The sequence below is a fragment of the Rhea pennata genome, chromosome Z, assembly GCF_028389875.1.
Source record: "Rhea pennata isolate bPtePen1 chromosome Z, bPtePen1.pri, whole genome shotgun sequence".
NCBI classification, from domain to species: Eukaryota; Metazoa; Chordata; class Aves; order Rheiformes; family Rheidae; genus Rhea; species Rhea pennata.
In genome coordinates, this window is record NC_084702.1 from 77,749,695 (window position 1) to 77,769,519 (window position 19,825).

Below are 19,825 nucleotides of genomic sequence, written 5' to 3' on the forward strand. Positions count from 1 at the left end.
AATCCCTGCTTTGAACCAAGCAGAGTTCAGATCTTCACCACCCCTGGCTGGTGCCCTCTCTGCCAAGGTATACAACAGAAGGAAGTCTTTTCATTCTCAGGGATGTGTGAAAGATGCCTACATCCTGTTAGCTAAGAGTCCAATATAGAAACTTCTGGGAGGCTAAAATTTGCAAATCACTAATAATCTCAGGTTAACTGAAAGTGCCTTTTTTTCTACCAGTACATAAACTCTTTGGTGAAGAAGATTCAACCAACTCTGCTTTTCTGTCCTGCTCAGGCACGACAGCAATGTTGTTAGTAGTAAAATGTCCTGAGAAAAGCTTACAGGAAAATGACATGAAAACAGCAGGGGATAGAAGCAGATTAGAGTTTCCAGCTGGAGTGTACTTGCAGGCAGCGAGACCAGACCTCGCACAAATAACCAGCCCACATCCAAGGCTCCACATACTCTCTGGGAAAAACTGTCAGGCTACTAAACCCACAAGAGTAAAATACCCTCTATTTCCAACTTTGGTCCCTCACTTAGAATGAATGGCTTCATCCATACGTAGCTTCGCATAAATAACAACAGCCTTCGCTATCTCACTCTTGGACACTGCTCCAGAGAGGAGTGGAAGATACATAGAGGTAACAGGGAATGTTTGGCTAGCTAATTGCTAAGTCAGGCTATGGATCTGAGGAGTGGGATTTGCCTTACGTAGCATGGGCTACCTGAACGCTGGACATCTAGCCCAAGTGCATCACGGTGGCTCTCTGTATGGCCGACAGGCAGTGATGGGTACCACCAGGAAAGCAACTGACCCTGCCTTGGTGCAGTTGCCTAAGTTGGGGACAGGTACGTGGTCACTGAAGGCATCTCATAGACGGTATCTCTCCATTGACTACAGTGGTGGAGGAGTAAAAGCTGAGTGCATATTTCCAGTGACTAAAACTGCATGAGATGAATCCCATCCTAGAAGGAGGAGTTTCTGGGTGCTGCGCACACCTTAGGATGATGCAGGATTTTGGTTTGTATCAGGAGAGTGAAAAAAAGTGATTGCAGAACCTGAGCTGGGACTATTTTTATTTTCTGTTAGTTGTTGCTCTTCAAAGATTTAACTACTGCTTGGCATAAGGACACTGTTTTATATTGCATCTAAACTGTTATTTAGGACACTTAAAACTTGCTGTGGACATCCTGCATACTTTTAAGTCTAAGCATTATCACTAATTATGCATAGATTTTAATTGAGCTGTAGAATGCTTTTAAAAATAAAAAGAAATTTGGAGCAGTGTATATGAATAAAATGTTGATGACTTGCTTTGTAGCCAAGCAAAAATGGTAGTTGACAGGAGCCTTCAACCAGCAGCTTGCAATTAATCGTGCATTGTGCGCTGTAACAGAAAGGTTTGACATGTCAGTTCATTTTGGTTTACATCTGTTCACCTTCCTCTGAGCCACAGTGTAAAACACCCTCCCCATGTGCATGAATGCACCCCACCAATGCTGGAAAAAATGCGTCCTGGATTTCATCTTTAAAATCTTAACCACATTTTTCTATGGTTCTGTTGCATGTCATTAGTCTTCACTTAAAAACAGGGTTCCCTGATTGTAAAACAAAACGACTCTGCTGCAAAGAACAACAATCAGCTCCTGCTGTAATGAATTGTCTCAAACTCTCTTAATCTCCTTCACACAAAGGAAAAAGAACTGAATAAAGACAAACTCCTGTGTTCAGGATTATTTGCGATGTCTGAATGCAATGCAATTAGTACTTCCTTAAGACAGCTTCTTATCTGCCTGGCCTCGACAGCACAAAGTAATATTAAAATTCTGAGAAGCAGCTCGGCAGAATTCAACAATCTTACAATTCTGTGTTTTTTTCACTCAGCAAGCTCTCATCCCTTCTTATTTCTAGCTTTTCTGTCTCATACCTAAGGCACCGGACAGCAGGTGAAATCATTATGTGGTCTGAGGAGCAGGTTATTCCAAGAGGAGGTTTCTAAAGCGTGCATTTTAATAAGTCTCCTAATTAGAAGTCACCTATTCTGTTCTTTCAAATACTGAGCACCCAGAGCTTGATGGTAGCTTGACATGGTGGAACCGGAGATTTAGCATTAGATGAAAAGGAAACAAATAAAGTCCATGTCTCTCCCAACAGTGTCAAGATCAGAAACTGCTCCTCAGCTTTTCAGAGCTTTCAATACCTCTTTTTGTGCATACTCCAGCCCTTCAAACTTGCCCCTGTGTGGGCAAAGGGATATTCTGTTTGCAGAACTGGGCATCATATCTATAAAATGCCACATATGGGCATGCAGACATAAATAGTAGTAGTAAAAATAAGAATATTAAACAATATTTATTCTGGCCTGACACATCACAAATCAAAATTTGGTCCCTCTAGTAGATTAAACATCAGCATTTAAAACTTATTCCCCCTGTTGATGCAGTTTGAATCTTTAGGACCAAGTCATTAGTTCACTGAGATTCTGAATGAAATTTCAATGTATTTTATCTAGACAAAGGAAAAATACAACTACCTCTCTGCCCGTAAATTGAATCTTTTGGCTGTGTACAACATCATTGATAATTCATGCATTTTAATTGGTATTTATGCACTTCTGTTTCTGGTAAACTAAAAACAGTATAAATTATGGCCAGCAAACTGTTTGCAAAAAGACCAAAGGGAATTAGAAAGACCATTTATTGTTATTTTAATAGAACAAGAAAACTGAGAATATCCTGTAGATAAATGGAGCAACAAATGGTTAATTACGGGGTTGATAGCTTAATCTAGCTTCTCATTTCACTGTGCTAGTTAGCACTAACTGTGAACCATCTGTCTGAGAGTTTAGCACTACCCCCACAAGTATTTCATTATGCAGTTTTAATATGCACTTTTGACAGAAATGGAAATGGGCTCAGATCAGTTTTCATGTCACACCAAGCTACATAAGTTTTCAAGGCTGGAATACAAATCAGAGAACACAATGGCTCCTTCCTCCCCTTTCCAGAGCGCTCCTGGCCTGACTCACTGCCTGGCAATGCAAACGTTATTTTTACCTTTTTAGGGAAGGTGGGAAAGGAAACTAATAAATAAAGTTCTGTACATATCACTGGAATAGGAGAGCATCCATCCCCTGTTCTGGAAACTATAGGCACAATTTCCAAAAGCAGCTAAAATCCCATTTTCAATGAGCTGTGTGCATGGTCTGTTGCTTCTGTCCATCTAGAGGAGGGCTTTAAACCTATCAGCTGTCCAAATAGGAGAGTCCTTTTTGTCCAAATCTCTGTGAAGGGCTTTCTGGGAGGGACAAGCCATGAGACTCGGGTGCTAGAACGGCCAGGCAGAGTGGGCAACAGGACCGCGGGGAGGTGGCATTCACCCCAAAAGGTGCAGCTCCTTGCCTTTCAGCTATTGCTAATTCATGACCACAAGATCTGGAATGTCTCTGGGTGAATAAGCTTTATATGAGTTCATTTTGCACGAATATGATTTATAAAACTCAGGGGAAGGTATAGGGGAACTGGCAAAGGCAGTTTGACCAAGATGATTGAATCGAATCAGAGAACAGGCTGAGTTATTCCTTAGGCACAAAGAGAAAAATTGTGTGTCTGTGGCAGCTATTTGGCAGATACACACTGGAGATCTAGTGCTTTATAAAGCTGCACAAGGGTTGCTAAGAAAAAAGTCCAAAGTGCTAATGTCCAAGTACAAAAAGGAACTGCAGCTAACTCACTGTAACTTTATGGGCTATGTAACTTTATGGCAGGTGAAGAACAGTTCATCACTGGCCTGGAAGCTGGTGACCATCTAGAACCAGTGTTTAGAAGCACATTACTTATGGAAAGATGAAGGACAGCTTCAGATTAGTCAAAAAGGGTAGAGGACCCAAACTTGTGCCCTATTCCTTCTGACCGTAGGTTAATCCACTGACTCTTTACTGATTTTTATCTAAAAGTTAAGCTACAAAAATCTGACAGTATATTTATTCCTGAAATAGCATGCTAAGTAAACATGGCAGAGATGTGTTTCTCCCTTAATGACATCTGACAGTGTGGAATCAGCATGTCACTGCACCTCTATCTTAGAAATATAATTACAGGACTCATAAAAAGAAAACTGCATCTTAGTGCCCAAACATAAGTGCAGTTTACATAGATCTGATGGTTCTGTAGGAAGATAAAGGCAAGCGAAGTGCTTTTTTGCAAGATAGGACATTCATTAGGGAAAAATACGTTCGACAGAAATAGTTGGAGATGTTTTGCTTGCTGTACTCAAAACACAAGAAGAGAAGGGCACCCTGTTTGTATGAACAGGAAAAGAAAGAAATTCGCCTGCATGCTATAGGGAGAAGGAAGGGGAGAGATTGACACTGAGTCCTTTGGAAATCTTCCACCCAGCCCAAGCCTACGTTAGCTGTCCCTGCCTGGCACAGATTCATTCTCTCATGGAGTCAGAGCAGGGCAGGGAATTGCAGGAGGTGAGGGTACGTCCTGGGGACCAGAAGATATCACAGGTGTCCTGGTGGCAAGCCAAAGCTCTTTTGCAGGGAAGGAGAGCGAGGTCTAACAGCAGGGACTGCAATAAAGTTACACGGTACAGCTTTTGCCTTTGTTCCCTCCTTCTTGGACTCAGGTTCTGTATGAAAAAAGCACGAGACACCCAAAGGAAAGAAGCAGGAAAGGAATAAAAGCAAGGCACACGCTGCATTTCTCCTCTCTCCCGAGTGCTGGGAAGCTTCAATGCAAACAGGTTATGATGAGACACGTGACGTGAAGCACATTACCCTTTCCATGAACCAGTGAGGGCGAGTCCCTTTTCCATCCGTCCGGATCCTCATCTTCCTCAGGGGCGCGATGTCAGCAATCTCCATGATGAACCTGTCCTCTTGGCCTCGCTCAAATCTGTAGGGATTGAAAGACCGGGGAGGTTTCCCACTGTTTCACAGAGCCATTGCACGTCGATCTTCTTTCCATGCTGCAACTCAGACCTTTGCCAACAGCCTCATTTAAAGTTTATGAGTGCATTTTATTGGACTTGAGCTTTTGTATCCTGCAATCAACAGCTACTGTGTTTTTGGCAAGACACTTCTGTCCAGATTTGACAGGGATTCCTCCTCCCTGGAAAATCAAGCCCATACAAAGTTTCTGGAGCCATTCCAGGTAGTCTGTAGCATGTATTATTATTCTGATTGAAACCAGAACAATAGACAGAGACTCAGAGTCAGGTTACTGCATATCCGCTTCCTCCTGGCATCTACTTATGCGCTTGCCTGCAGCTCACCCAGCTAGAAGGCAAAGCAATTTTGCTTATTCTTCTTTCACTATGATGCATCGCCTAACTTCGCATTTACTATGGTGACAGACAGCTCCTGCAGCTCAGCTAAATGTGGCAACCTGATTGCAAGTTGGAACCCAAAGTCTAGGTTTAGCAAGCACAGGCGACCTGTGTTAGAAAGGAGCCCAAATCAACGATTCGTCAATCCCCTCCTGAACTGTGGGAATTTGGATCTTCAGACTAGCTCCATCTTCGGTAAGAACAAGGGCAGGTTTGTGTAACATTGCTTGAGGCATCCTGCCTACACTTGCCTGATGTATACAGGCACATGGAGGTGTAGGAACTGCTAGTCCACAGCAATGAGCAGATAAGAATCAAATAGGAAAAAGACACCTAGCATATACTTCTTGAAGAACATTTTACACTAGCCAGGAATGCAGCTAGCTTCCCTCCTTACTGATATCAATGATGCTAGGAAGGAACCCTGGCTCCAGTGAACCACACCTACAAAATATGCTATCTTGGACTTGACGTTACTCTGTTTAGAGCAATTGTATCTTCTGGGATAGAAGCTTTGGAACTTGCCCCAAAATATGCTGTCTGGCAGATGTGCTGTGGGCTTGGAAGATGAAAATGCAATGTTTGCTGGGCAGAATGGCAGCCAAATGCAGTGGATCTACCAGGCTGCACCCTGACCACTCTGCTGTTGATGTTCCTCCTTCATGCAGATGTCTCTCTGCAAGCGAGCTGCAAAGCAGGGCCAGCGTCCTCAGAGAGCTTTGGAAGGAGCTCTGCAAACTGTGGGCACTACCCTCATGTAGATAATACATCATGATGATGTCTCATTCCTGGCAAAGTTCTCAGCCTCCTACCAGCTGTGCAGTGCCAGGATACAAAGGAAAAAAAAAAAAAACTTTTCTTTATCAACCCCTGCTCCGATTACACCCTGTAGCCTGAACGTGATTATCCTCACACCATTATCTGAGCCTGCAGAGCTGCAGATGTTAGCAATAGGGATTGGCACAAGGCTCTGAGTTTTCATCCAGGCATTCACTTCCCCACATTCCCAGAAGCATTCGGATAGGGCGTTTTTGTCCAAGTCCATTTCTAGTTATTAATGGCTGTATTTGCTCTTCAGAAAAACTCCTCTCTCTGTTACTTGTCTTTCTCGATAGCGAAACAGCCTGTTTTACTGCGAGAGAGCGTGCTTTTGTGCTGTTAAGTACATTGATTTTCATTTCTATTTAAGAAAAAGGTGTGACCCTTCCAACCTGAATTATTCCAGGATCCCCTGATCAGTTTTCATCACAGTCACTATTATCTGCAAAGCTCCATAGAGATCTCCCTCTCAGTTCCTTTTCAGGTGAGCAACTCCGGTCTATACAGTGTGTTAACAAAATAAACCATTATTTATCTGCAGTAAATATCCCATTTACAATTTGTAAGGCTGATATTCACCTATTACTCCAAAGAAGTCTTCATACTACAGGGGAACAACTGCTAAAGTGACAGACTAGGTGACCCAAGAGCTCTTTTCCATCCCTAATTTGTATGAACAGGAATATAAAACCTATAAGCCTGAAAAAAAATTGAGAAGGGAAGAAGTACTCAGAGGAGCTGTCTGGCACTATGCCATTTCCAGGACACTGAAGCATTTATCTGAGGGATTTCATTAAGCTTTCTTACCCATGCCTGCACTTATAAATATTTCTATTGCCCAGAGGTCTTGGCAATAACAGTAATGTAGCTAAAATTGCCTTAAATCTGTGGCAGGTTAGACAGCTGGTTCTCCGTAATGCACTAAGCTGCTGTGAGTGAATTGGCACTGGATGGCCTCAATAAAGATGAAGTGCCGTCTAGCCATTTGGTTGCGGCAGCTCGCCCCTGTCCCTCGCTGCAGGCACGAAGACTGGCAAGATTTCCACGCAGAGCAGGAGCTGGAGAAGCCTGTGCTGTTAACAGCTGGATCAAAACAGGCAGCAGTGATGTGCAAAGAGGCGATACATATATTTAGTGGCATGCACATCCTCCGTGGAGGGAGCTAATGAGACAATGCAAGCTCTATGTGGTTGCCAGATGAGGTGGGATACAGAGCTCCTCCAGCTAGTGGAGATGTGCCAGGACATCCCCGAAGAATAGCACAGCCTCCTGGGGTTATTAATGGCTGGGTTTTATATGTCCTTCTTGAAACATCCCTGATGAGTTTTCACCTTCTTTTGCAGGTCTTATACTCATAGAAGACATCCCAGATAACTAATACCACATAAACTGCGTGGCTGTCCTCTGTCATGTCTTCGTATCATTATAGTATAGATTACTCACCACATCTGCAGAGACAAACCTGACCGCTTTTTGTAGGCCACACAGTTTAGGGGTATCGCTTGCTCTGCTACATGGAGCAAAATTGCCACCCCTCTCTTGAGGGGCTGGAGCTGTCTCAGTCTCCTTTGGAGATTTTTTTGTTGCCCAACCCTGATGTGAATTCTGCTTTACTTTTAAATGAGAGCAGTGACAGTCCATTTTCTCTTCTGCAGAATTAAATGTTGGACTTAAATTGTAGAAAATGGACCAGTTCAGGATTGTCCTAGAAAGGGGATGACACTAATGCCCCAAACCATTGGTAACCTAGCTACTTTTCATAGAATCGTAGAATCAGTAAGGCTACAACGGACCTCTGGAGATCATGCAGTCCAACCTCCCTGCTCAGCAGGCTCACCTAGAACATGGTAGACAGGGTTGCATCCAGGTGGGCCTTGAAGATCTCCAGAGAAGGAGACTCCACAACCTCTCTGGGCAACCTGGTCCAGTGCTCCGTCACTCTCACAGGGAAGAAATTCCCTCTCGTGATCAGGCAGAACTTCCTGTGCTTCAATTTCTGCCCATTGCCTCTTGCCCTGTCACACGGGACAACTGAAAAGAGTTTGTCCCCGTCCCCTTGACACCCTCCCTTCAGGTACTTGTCCACTTTGATCAGATCCCCCCTCAGTCTTCTCTTCCCCAGGCTGAAGAGGCCCAGCTCTCGCAGCTGTTCCTCATAGGGCAGGTGCTCCAGCCCTCGGATCATCCTTGTAGCCCTACGCTGGACTCTCTCCAGTAGCTCCATGTCTCTCTTGACTCTTTTGCATCTTCGTGGTGGGGAGCAGGCCAAGAGCTAAGGCTTTCTGTGGCCTGAGTGGTTCAGCTTAGTTCCTCATGGAAATAACTCATAAAAATAGATTTTAGTCAGTACTTGTGCAACATTTTTCTCAGAGCAAGCAGCACTCAAGCTTGTTACGTAACTAAACACAGAAAGGATTCAAAGGATTCAAGCCTACCTGATCATGCTTGCCCAAACACCCACCCCACTATGATAGCTGCAAGTAAAACATCCCCTGAGCAAACACCTCTATGCTAAGAGCCTTATCTGCAATTATCCAGCCCACATGCGATATCCAAAGCTGTGGCAGAGCAAGTGAACTGCCGGGAGGCTGAGGTGAAGTCCAGCCTCACCTCAGCAAGCTGGGCTCAAACTGCACGGCCAGATGCTCCAGCCCTCCTGCCATTCTGTAGATGCTTTGCTGAGAATATCAAGATCTGAAATCATCAATTAACTGAATTTAAGCCTCATGAAGCCTGTTTCTAAAAGATGTTTTGTGCTGTGTTTATTCTGGAGCATGCCAAAGCTTACCGAGGGAGGTGATGGAAAGGAAAAGGAAAGCTTTAGGAAACGGATAGGTGATGTGGGTTTTTTTGGCTCACAGAAGTGCTGGCATCAGACTAGGGTTACAGTCTTTGTTGGCTGTTTCTGCTGAAATATGAAATTTCACCTTTTAGTAAAATCTTCAGGTTCCACAGCACACAATATGGCACTCCACACAGTTCATTGACTGTTTGGGGCTTTTTGCAAGCTAAGGCCACATCTGCAAAGACAGATGTCATGGCATGTCCTCTTTGTGCCAGCTGCATGTAAGCTAGCTCCAGGTCTCAAACCACATGGTTACATTAGCATGGTGCAGAGCCCAAGCTAAGAAGTCCCAGTTCTGAGCAGGGCTTACCATATCTGGGATCTCTCGTGTGGCTTCTGGACCAAAGCTGGCTCACATCTGGCCAGTTCAGTGAATGGGGGAGTCGAATCAGGACGGTCAGCACCTCCCTGATGTAGGCACTTCCCAAGGCAGGTATGCATATGTTGGTTTATTTGACATTCATTATGCAGTTACTAGAGTATTTATACATGTATTCCCATCACAGCTGTTAAATAATGTCTAAATTAAGTTACTTATTTTCCACAAATCATGCATGCTGCAGAAATCCTGCACCTGTGGTTTTCATGCAGTGCCCAGGGTTCCCCATGGCACTGATGTAGGACTTCATGGTTCATGTATTTGCTCACAAAGCTTAGCTCCAGAGGCAAAGAAGACGAGGGTAAACAAAACTTTGACACAGGATTATTTCACTAGCTACACAGTATGCTCCTGCTCTACTTAAAGCCTTACAATACCACCTCCAATGGTGCCCAGTTTTGAATCTATAAAGTCAGTGAGAGCTTATCTATTTATTTCAGTGGGAGCATGGTCAAAGCCCTAAGTGTTTCCAGATTTGACACCAGAATCTGTTATGACTCTGCTTCTAAACAACAAAAATGACAAAATTACTGTACCTGTCTCCATTTTTTTCAAGCTGCAACTCCTCAGTCTTCCCATTGGATCCAAAAACAGTCATGTAAATATTGGCATCAGTGCCACCGCTTTCAATGTCTCCAGTCACAACCGTAACTTCGTACAGGATCTGCGAGGATTTGAAACAACCAGAATGTCCCATTCAAAACAGCCATCCTAAGCCTACATGAAAGCCTCAGTGAAAGGCTGGACAGACTCTGCCAAGGATCAGCTTCTCACTACTACCCAGCTTCTTAGGTTCTCCCCACATTGCAGTTTTATGAGGATGAAACTTGCTGCAGGACCTTCCCCTTCACATTCTCTAGGTTTCTTTTGGTAGATTTTCAGCCTATGCACACTTTGAGAGCAAGGGATGTTCATTATGACGAACGCAGAAGCAATGGACACCTAATAAACTGATAGGTCGTGGGAGTCAACCATCATGTAGCTCTGATGGTCAAAGGTCTCCAACTCTCTGCTACCAGGATCTGTCCTCAACCTTCCAATATTCCAGACCTCTGAACAGCACTCAACTCAATTGTTTCTTTCCTTTGATTGCAAAATGTTTCCTTCAAATATGCAATGTCCATATGGGCAACATTTAATCTAATATCACTAACGTTTTTAAAGTCTGTACATCCAAATGTTTTATATGGTAGAAAAATGCAGATATCCAGCCTCCCAATGGGATGGCCAGTGTTGCATCTAGCCCAGAATGCCCCAAGATGTCATAGTTTAAATGTATGCCAATTTAAGGAAAACTATTTCGCAACAGTTCCACCTCATTAGCCTAACTTTGTTCTTTTCTTCTGACACGTGAGTAAAAAGATCCAGAAAAAAATATTTCAAAAGCATGCAAGCCCCAGTAGCTGTTAGTGGCACTAAGATTTCTAGGCCACTTAGATGCTTTCAAGATTGCACCTATAGTAGCAAGACTTCAGATTTAAGAGGTGGAAGAATATAAAAAACAGCCCCAACAGAACATATTTCAAATAGTGAGCTGTTATGCAAGTTTTATTGGCCTGAATTGTAGATGCCACATAAATCAGAAGTGCAAAGGAATAACACCATGGAAAATCTACTTTTTCAGGTTTGTTCATTCTTGACTAACTTGCTCATCTCACATGCATCCACATATATTTTAAACTATGGCCTAGCATCATTTGCCACAGGTGGAAGAAGAAAAAATATTTAAAAGTGCATTAAAGTTTTTAATTATTGTGGTAGATATTAACTCTATTTTCTGTTTCTGGGAAGACAGATGCTCAATTTAAAACACAAACACGACAAATCAAGCCAAGAAGAAAGTTGAATTGAAAAGGATATGAAATGGGTACATACAGTTGTGCAAAAAGTAAAATAACATCAAATTTAAAAAAGCATTAACTTTCCTCAAGCCATTTAAGGTATTCATCTTCTCCGAACTCTAAAAGAAATTAAAACAAACCCCATTTCCTAACTACAGCCATTTTTGAAGAAAGAGCCCAAAATTCACCAGGAAACTAATCAGAAAGTGAAATACACACCTCTGATCTCATGTTTCAAACATCTCCTCTGATTTTCTTCAGACCTCTCTGGACGTTTCTGGCACAACATCACAAAATTTTTTTAGTTGGGTGTGCTTATTTTTAGCATACTTATGAAAGTAAATGTTCAGAATTGGGCTTTTGAAGGAGCACTGAGCATAAGGCTTTGTTAGCATCTGTCTCAATCTACAGGCAAGGCATGAGAACAGTGGTAGGAGTTTTCAGATGTTACCTAGGAAGTTAAAATATTGATGGAAATTTTGAAGAGATTAGGTTTTAACTTTGGTATTCAGCCTGAGAGAATTTATTTTCCCTCTTAGGTAAATTCTACCACCGAAACTTGTGTTGAGTTGTTGAATACGTCACAGATGCTAAAAATGTTATCTTCTAACATTTTAAAATGTTAACTTCTGTATGTCTGGAGAAGAAAAAAGATTTCAGGAGAATATCCGTGACTTGGGAATCAATCAATAACATAAAGAAAAATTAATGTACTATGATAGTCTGATCTCACTGTAAATAGAGATACACCTAAAGAGATTTTAAATTGCCATACAGGCATTAAGTACAGGATTGTCCCATTCATCCAGACTGTTATTTTTATTATAAATCTTACACCCAAAACCAGCTTTCCAATTTGAACTTCTTTGAAATATAGCATAGAGCACATTACAACACTTTCATACATATGGAAGAAAAGATTATATTTCTTTCTTTTGTAAATTCAGCTTTAATCACTTATTCATCTCAAAGATCAAACTTACAAATTTCTCCATGTTTTGGCAACTTATTATTATTTTATAGCCAAATTAAGGTTTCCCTGTGCCCAGTTAGAAAAGCTGATGTATAGACACACTACGCAGAGACTAAACTATCTCCACTGTCCTAATTTGATCGGTCTGAAATAACCCTCTCTGAACAAATCACGATGGAGGCAGACTGCGCCAAGGCGTTCACCTTGTGGCTGTCGCCCTCCATGGGTGCCAGATGATGCAGAGGGTGCTCCGACTTCAGTGACGAAGATGTGGACATGCTGCTGAGCTGTTTCCTACCCGCTCCACCCTATCCTGTCCTTCTGCCTGCTGGATGCTACAGCCGCATCCACCCTCATTATTACCCAGCATTCTTGGTGCCAACGATGCTAACCAACCCTAAAGAAACAATAAATCAACCTTCAGAAAATAAAAGATTCAAGCCACATGCAGAAGTCAATGTGTGAAGATTTTCTGTGCCTTTTTGATGCTGCTGGTGCACAAACTATATCAACACAGGTCCATGCAACTGCTAAAGGTAGCAGATGAGCTTATAACCTACCTTGAGGCCAATATTAATACAGTCTGCATCTAGGATGTTGAGGATTCGTGAGGTGAGACCATCACCTTTGTCTCTGGCCAGCCAGCACTTACAGACAAAATTATACATGACGCCTTTGGTGGGTACCACGATGGTGAGCTCTTCCATCAGCCAGCAGCTCTCAGGGGTAGCACCATCATGCCCCACCTGTGAGAGTCCAAAAACACTTGCTGGTTAAAGGGGATTATTTTTCAGAGGCCCTGACAGGGTGTTTTAACTAGTGATGAGGGACTAAGACTGTTGACTGCATGCACCGTCGCACAAACCACAGTAGCAGTGGAGCTGTAAAATAGTGCATGCCATTGCTGCCCCAAAGCAGGGATGTTAACATCTGTGGTGGCTGATGGGGGCAAGGAAGCTTGGGACATCTACTGCTGAGCATGAAGGAAGGGGGGACATTGCCAGCCCCACATGTAAGCAGGGAAAACATGAAACAGGCAGAGAGCAACAACCTACATGAAAACACGTCCACCCTCTTACTGGTCTGTCTCCACTCCATTGACTACTTCCCGCTAGTTAGCACTCCAAGCAGCTCTCTTTAGACCCATTTGCCCCTCCTTCCACCCCCTTCCAGTGCTGTAGCAGCACTGAGAAGTAACTATCCAAAGCTTCACAGCCAAGAGGAAATATGCAGCCAAGGGAACACCCACATGTGTTATTCAAGCACTCTTAGATGTGTATCTGTAAAGCAAACTGTATGTATGGGGCTGTTTCCCTGCTCCCCAGCTCCTTAAACTGTAAAAGCTCCTTGTCTATGTAAGACCCTACAGGTAGAGTTTATACCTATAGCTGGTCGATTTTCAAGGATCACCTCCATCAAGCTCAAGCATGGTCCAGTTCAATGAGCAGGAAGTCAAACAAGAGTGACCATGAGCCAGCAATGTGCCCTTGTGGCCAAGAAGGCCAATGGTCTCCTGGGGTGCATTAGGAAGACTGTTGCCAGCAGGTCGAGGGAGGTGATTCTGCCCCTCTCCTCAGCCCTGGCGAGGCCTCATCTTGAGTCCTGTGTCCAGTTCTGGGCTCCCCAGCACAAGAGAGACATGGAGCTACTGGAGAGAGTCCAGCGGAGGGCTACGAAGATGATCATAGGGCTGGAGCACCTGCCCTACGAGGAAAGGTTGTGAGAGCTGGGCCTCTTCAGCCTGGGGAAGAGAAGACTGAGGGGGGATCTTATCAATGAAGGGAGGGTGTCAAGGGGACGGGGACAAACACTGCTGATGATAGCCTTTCTTTCCATGGCACCATGAGTTTCCCTCAGAGGTCTCCCAATGAAGTTTTGACTCAGCCAGATCTCACTTACTCTACAAGACTGAGCCAGGACCCAACCTGAGAGGGCATCTCAGGTAACCACTGATGGTGCAAACTTCTCCAAGAACCCAAAATGCACCCCTCTTAAAGAACCTGAGAGCAGTCTTATCAGCCTAATTACATATACCAGCTACTGTAAGAAACTCTCTCAGTCAGTCATCATTCCAGTGAACTATGATAAAAGGCTGGCTGAAAGAACTACCTACAGTTCATTATTTTCAAATCAAGTGTTGTTTGTGTCATCACTGGGAAAAAAGGGTCCTTAGCTCTCTGTTTTTTAAAATATTACTAGGATATGTAGGGTTAATCAAAAAATATTTTTTTAATAACACTTCACCTAAGGTGATAGATCTGTTGTATCTTTCTTACCTCAAACTTGTTCTTTCTTCTCCAACTGTCTCAGCCATCACTACTATTAGGAGTATTATTACTATATTAATATCTGTGCAGCTGCAGAAAATTAGAGTTAACCACTGGGGAAATTCAAGTCTGCAACTGATGCATTAATACTCTGATTCCAGGGGTGTGAGGTGAATGGGAATATAACCCTTGTTTTTCCATTCCCCCTCTGCTGGCCTGGCTGCCCTTCTCTGCACTCAAAACCACTCTGAGAAGCTGTGCACAGCCTATCTAGACTGGTCACAGGATGGCATGGACAAGGCAGCAAAGAAAGTTTGGGCAACAGCTCTGCAGTGAAGCAGGGACAGAGCAGCTGGAGGGAGAAAGCTGTCAGGGCCCATCAAAGCCCACTGCTCCTCTGGGTTCATTACAGCCACCTTCTAGAGCGTCGTTCCAAGACACTGCTAGACACCAGATTTGTCACTGCAACTGCTACCTCCTTTGGTATCGGCCACGTGCCAGGAGAAAGCATTCTGCACTCTGGGCTGCCCTTGAGAACTTGCATTTGAGCAGACTTCCAAGGGCCCCCAGGACAAAGTTATAAAGCCATAAAATTTTCATTCAGTAGAATTTTATTCAGTGTTGAATCATCCTTAGGGCTGGACTTTCAGAGTAGAGCGCCAGGATTCATTTCATTCGTGAGCTCATTTCTGAATTTATTTTTAAGCCCAGTAAGTGCAAATGGCTGAGATTGCCTTTCAACGCAAAGCAAAGCATCAGACAGGCCGTTCCAACAGAGCGAATAATCTGAATCCATGGTCACACCAGCAGTGTAGACTTGGATACACATACCAATATCACAATGAATTTTGGGAGGTTGAGGTGTTTGAACCCAGTTTAAATGGTGAAATTTCAAAGGTAAATAGATCCTTGAGCTATTCTGCAGATCCTTCTAGCTCGTTGCCACTGTCCTTGAGGGACCACTGGGTACTGCACATCACAAAGAGCAAAACACACAATTTACACGGAATGGCTCACAATCATATTTAAACTGAGCACAACAACAGTGGGAAAAATGGAATAGAATTAGAGAAGCAGATAAAGATGCGAAAACCTGGGACTTCCTGCATATTCTGGAAGGTGCTGAGAATATTAGAGAGACCAGAGGGATTTCCAGGGTCAGGTCTCTACTCAGCAAGGGACAGGACTTGCAGTAGCTGCGTGTCCTTGGCTCCACTCTGTGCTTGTGAACAAGAAAGTCTCTGAACCAGAAGTGGTTTAAAAATACACAGACAGATGCAGGACTCTTCTGAACACACCTCTCTGCAGCAGCAGCAGTCTAAGAGTGGAGACATTTTTGTTCATTAAGAGAAGAAATATTAAACTGATGTTAAGACCACACTATAGAGTGCCTATGCCTGATAACCTGGCTTATTTATTTTCACGCCAGCATGTCTCTTAAAGTACACCAATAGTAAATTTTATAGATGTAAGCTTATAAGACAGGTATAAATGGGCTCCTTTTAAATTACTTCATGTTCCACTGTTTCTGCTTTCACGATAGCATATTTGCAACAGGAGAATAATACCAAACTAGAAATGGCATCATGCTGCAAATCTTATACTCATACTAAATCCTGAAACCTACTGCCTGGATTGCTCTGAAATACAGAGGGCTTCTGGAAACTTAATCCCCATATATGCTATTTTCACATAGGAGCTCACATTCAGAACCTTTTGCCTTCTTCCAGAAGCAGCCAAATGCCAAATCTGAGAACAGACTGTTCCTCACTTTTCCCAGGCACATAACTAGCAATTTACTGCAATGTCCCTGAACACTGCAATTTTCTACAAGGAAAATATGGACTGCTTCCATGGCAACCAAGGCAGACTGGCACATAGATGTCATTGCTGGGATGTGGATTAATGAGAAGAGACCTTCCAAGCACGGGGCACTACGTGAAAGAAGGCACAAAGCCAGGAGCAGATGGTTCCTCCAGCCATGAGCCATGGGACAGCAAACTAAAAGGGAAAAAAGGATGAGAGGTGAGGCAGCACAATGGCAGGATCACTGAGGTTAGGGGTGAAAAAGTGCAGAAGACCATTATTCAGCTTGAAATCTCTGTTATCTTTTTTTCCTTAACTCTCTGAATTTTGTTTGCAACCTTTTTTTTTTGTCTCCCATTTATACCATTCTTCTCTCTGTTATATCTTTTCCCTGACCACCTGGATTTCCAGGTGTCTGCCTCTATTTTCCCCTGTTCTCTGTCCTTTCCTCCCCTCACTCACTCTCTCCTTTTCAGCATCCTGGCCCATTTTCCTCTCCAGCCATCTCTCTCTCACTCTCCGACACTGAGGGGTTATGTTGGCTTTTTCCTCCCTCTCTGCCCTGGCATGACTAGGCTGTTTCCATGTGTACACAGGATGGAAGGGAAGGATTTATGCCCTTGCTCCACTTTCAAAGTTTGACCTCAAGATGGTTCAATAGAAAGTGCTACTAACACTCACAATAACGAGGCATTTGGAGTGCATTAAGAAAATGACTTGATAATAAACTCAAGTATGTTCTGGAGACTTCTCAAGGTGTCAGAATCCATCATTTGAATGAAAGCTAATGGGAGCATTTCAGTTTAACCATCACCCACTGCAACAGGATGTACAACTGCAAAGGGTTTTTAAATTAATAAATAATTAAATATTAATATTAATAATTAATAAATTACTATTTTGCTCTTTATATCTCTTACAATTCTCACCCACTGAACACACAGGCACACACACAAATAGGTAGGTTTACTGCAACAAAGGGCACGGTGTGAAACTAAAATAAAACCAGCTCTCAAAGTCATCAGGGCCTGGGGGTTTTAGTACTTAGGGGCTGGAACAAGCTTTCAGGAGACAGAATTGCTGTGTGAAACAAGAATGATGTTCACAGAAGGTCTGGAAGATTCATGCTAAGTTTAAGCTCAGTGATAGAAAGTCTATGCAAATTCTGTCTCCCTGAGCCACAGCAGAAAAAATGGTTCCTATATGAAATCTATTTGTGCACGTTACTTATGAATGATGATTAATTTTGTCCTCTAAGCCTGGGTCCTCCAATCTGTGAAAACAATTTTCATGTTTAGCTAGAAAATTATACAATATGTGTTTCTCACTGCAGGCAATTTATGAAACCCAACTGGAAGTACTGTAAAAATCAACTAGGAAAAAGACTGATGGAAGACTGCATCTTGGGAACGTTCACAGTGTATGTCAACAACAAGGTTTGGCTAAGAAAAAAACAACATTAAGAGATGGGACAGAAATGAGACATGTTACAACTTTCTCATATTTCAGAATTATCTCCTGCCTCCCGAGGTTTTTGATTTTGCTGGCCACAAAGGGTACATATTTTCAGGTTTGGATGCCTGTGAAATTGCATTAACACATCCCTGTTTATATTCATTTTAGACCCAAGTGCCTCTTCTTCACTGCTAAGTGTAACACGTGGCCTCCTTGGCCATGTGCTTCATTCACGTCTCCAGGGATTGCACTGCATTCATAAAGTACCTCCACTTTTTTGATCTCTCCAACATCTAGTCCCCAAACAGAGAATTTCTCCACAGAACCATCTGCAAATTCATCTTTTCCTTCTGGGAGATCCAGCCACAGCCTCTCCGTCTGCACTTTCTGAGAACCCATGATGATGATGTACACCCGGCTGTCAGTGCTGGAGTCGAACTCCGTGCCCGTCGTGACAGTGATGTGATATGGGATCACTGCAAGAGACAGAGGTTTAGTCGTCAGCAAACCTGCCTCTGTACACCAGCCTTCAGAAAACGAAGTCTCGTCCCAAGAGAGGAAGCACTATTGCATGCTAAGCAGTTTCACATCCCATCAAATTCAGTCGGAGAAAGGAAAATACCATGCTGGATTGGGCTATAAAGGTGTATGGAAAATTACTCCAGGAAGTCTGCAAGGGTTAATTTCCACAGACAACCTTCCTGGCTGCAATGAGGCTATGGGGGTGTAGCACAGTCCTGAATTTCCCCTAATAGATAATAGAACAACAAAGGGCTCAAATCTCTATTTACAATAAGAAACCTTCCTGAAGATGAGACAGTGTCCTAATCTTAAGTAGGCTACTAGATCAAAATGATCTTACACTCGCAGTTTGATACAGGCAAATAAATCTATGCTGACTCCAAGGTAATCCGTCACCACCTGAACATCCCAGGAAAACTACAAATGTTCTCTCTTGCACTTTATCCAAGGCTTGCGCTGATCTACGGGGTAGTTCAGGGTTTCAGCGTCCCTTTGTAGGATGCAGGCCAACAGTGAATCCCCTCTGCATTAAAGGGAGGACCCTCAACAATTTTATACATCTCATGATAACATTTATTGGGGAAAAACCTTCAGTCCAAGGTTTGGGAATTAGCTTAGCTGGGTTTTATGCGTTTTCAAAAATTTCAGTTCAGCTGTTAAAAAGGAGGAAGTGCCAGACTGCTTTTCAAGTGCTTTCCAAAAGCTCATCTGGGTAGGCCGAGCGGATGGTGCAGAATTAGATGATGAATACTTGTCTGATTTCTCAGAACAGTTGTGCAGGGCTGTTCAAAACGTTCTGACAAAACTCAAAGCTCTGAAACTTGCTTCATCACAAGCTTCAAACTCAGCCCAAGTTTTCATCATCACTTTTTCACTTTCTGAAAGGTTCATAAACCTTGACTAAAGCTTCATTAAGTTTCAGATTATTTGAGACTGATAGCTAATTTTCCTTCATAGTGACTGAGAAGATTTTGAGGAGCTGAGAGTTGTGCTAGAAGCTTGCAGTAGGATCAGAATATGTATACATGTCAGGGAAGGCACGAATTCATGGAGACCAAATTGGTTCTTACCTCTGGACTGACCAGAACCCAAAGAGTTGCACACAATTCCAATTTTCAGCGTCTGTGTACCAGTACAGAAGTGACTAAAGATTAGGTGAGAATTATTCTCCCCTATAGGTTAGCCTTTGCATATAACTGTGCACATCAACATAGTAATAGGCAGTGCATTCTTCATGAAGTAACCACTGGAGCTGCTGGTATTAGCAGCAAATAAAGAACCCAAGGTCTGTAGGAAGGACATCTTTTATAAACATATGTCAAAGGGTCACATTCAGAACAATCCCAGATTCCTCCTTTAAGTAAAACATATTTGAAATCAGGAGAAACTTCTTCTCTTGTTCTGCTGGGACAGACTCAGTTCACAGGTCTACCAACATTTCTAGCTAATGTTGCATCCTTGAGTGAAAGTGCTTGAAGCACCTATGTTAAATATGGGAGAACTATGTGAAATTGTTAGCATTTTCCACGCTAAATAATAGATGCAGAGACATGGAGTGACTTGCTACTTGTTAGGGAGAAACTGTTTATTGTTCT

At 43.0% G+C, this 19,825-nt stretch overlaps 1 protein-coding gene across 1 annotated transcript in view; it reads right to left on the bottom strand.

Moving 5' to 3' along the window:
* LOXHD1 (lipoxygenase homology PLAT domains 1) overlaps positions 1-19,825 on the bottom strand; it is a 75,270-nt gene that overhangs the window by 24,801 nt on the left and 30,644 nt on the right. Inside the window, exons 18-21 of the mRNA XM_062600053.1 lie at positions 17,976-18,184; positions 12,741-12,926; positions 9,903-10,030; positions 4,773-4,890 (exon numbers count right to left, since the gene is read on the bottom strand). Of these exons, the coding sequence (XP_062456037.1) occupies positions 4,773-4,890; positions 9,903-10,030; positions 12,741-12,926; positions 17,976-18,184 (641 nt within the window). The remainder of the gene's footprint in view (positions 1-4,772; positions 4,891-9,902; positions 10,031-12,740; positions 12,927-17,975; positions 18,185-19,825) is intronic.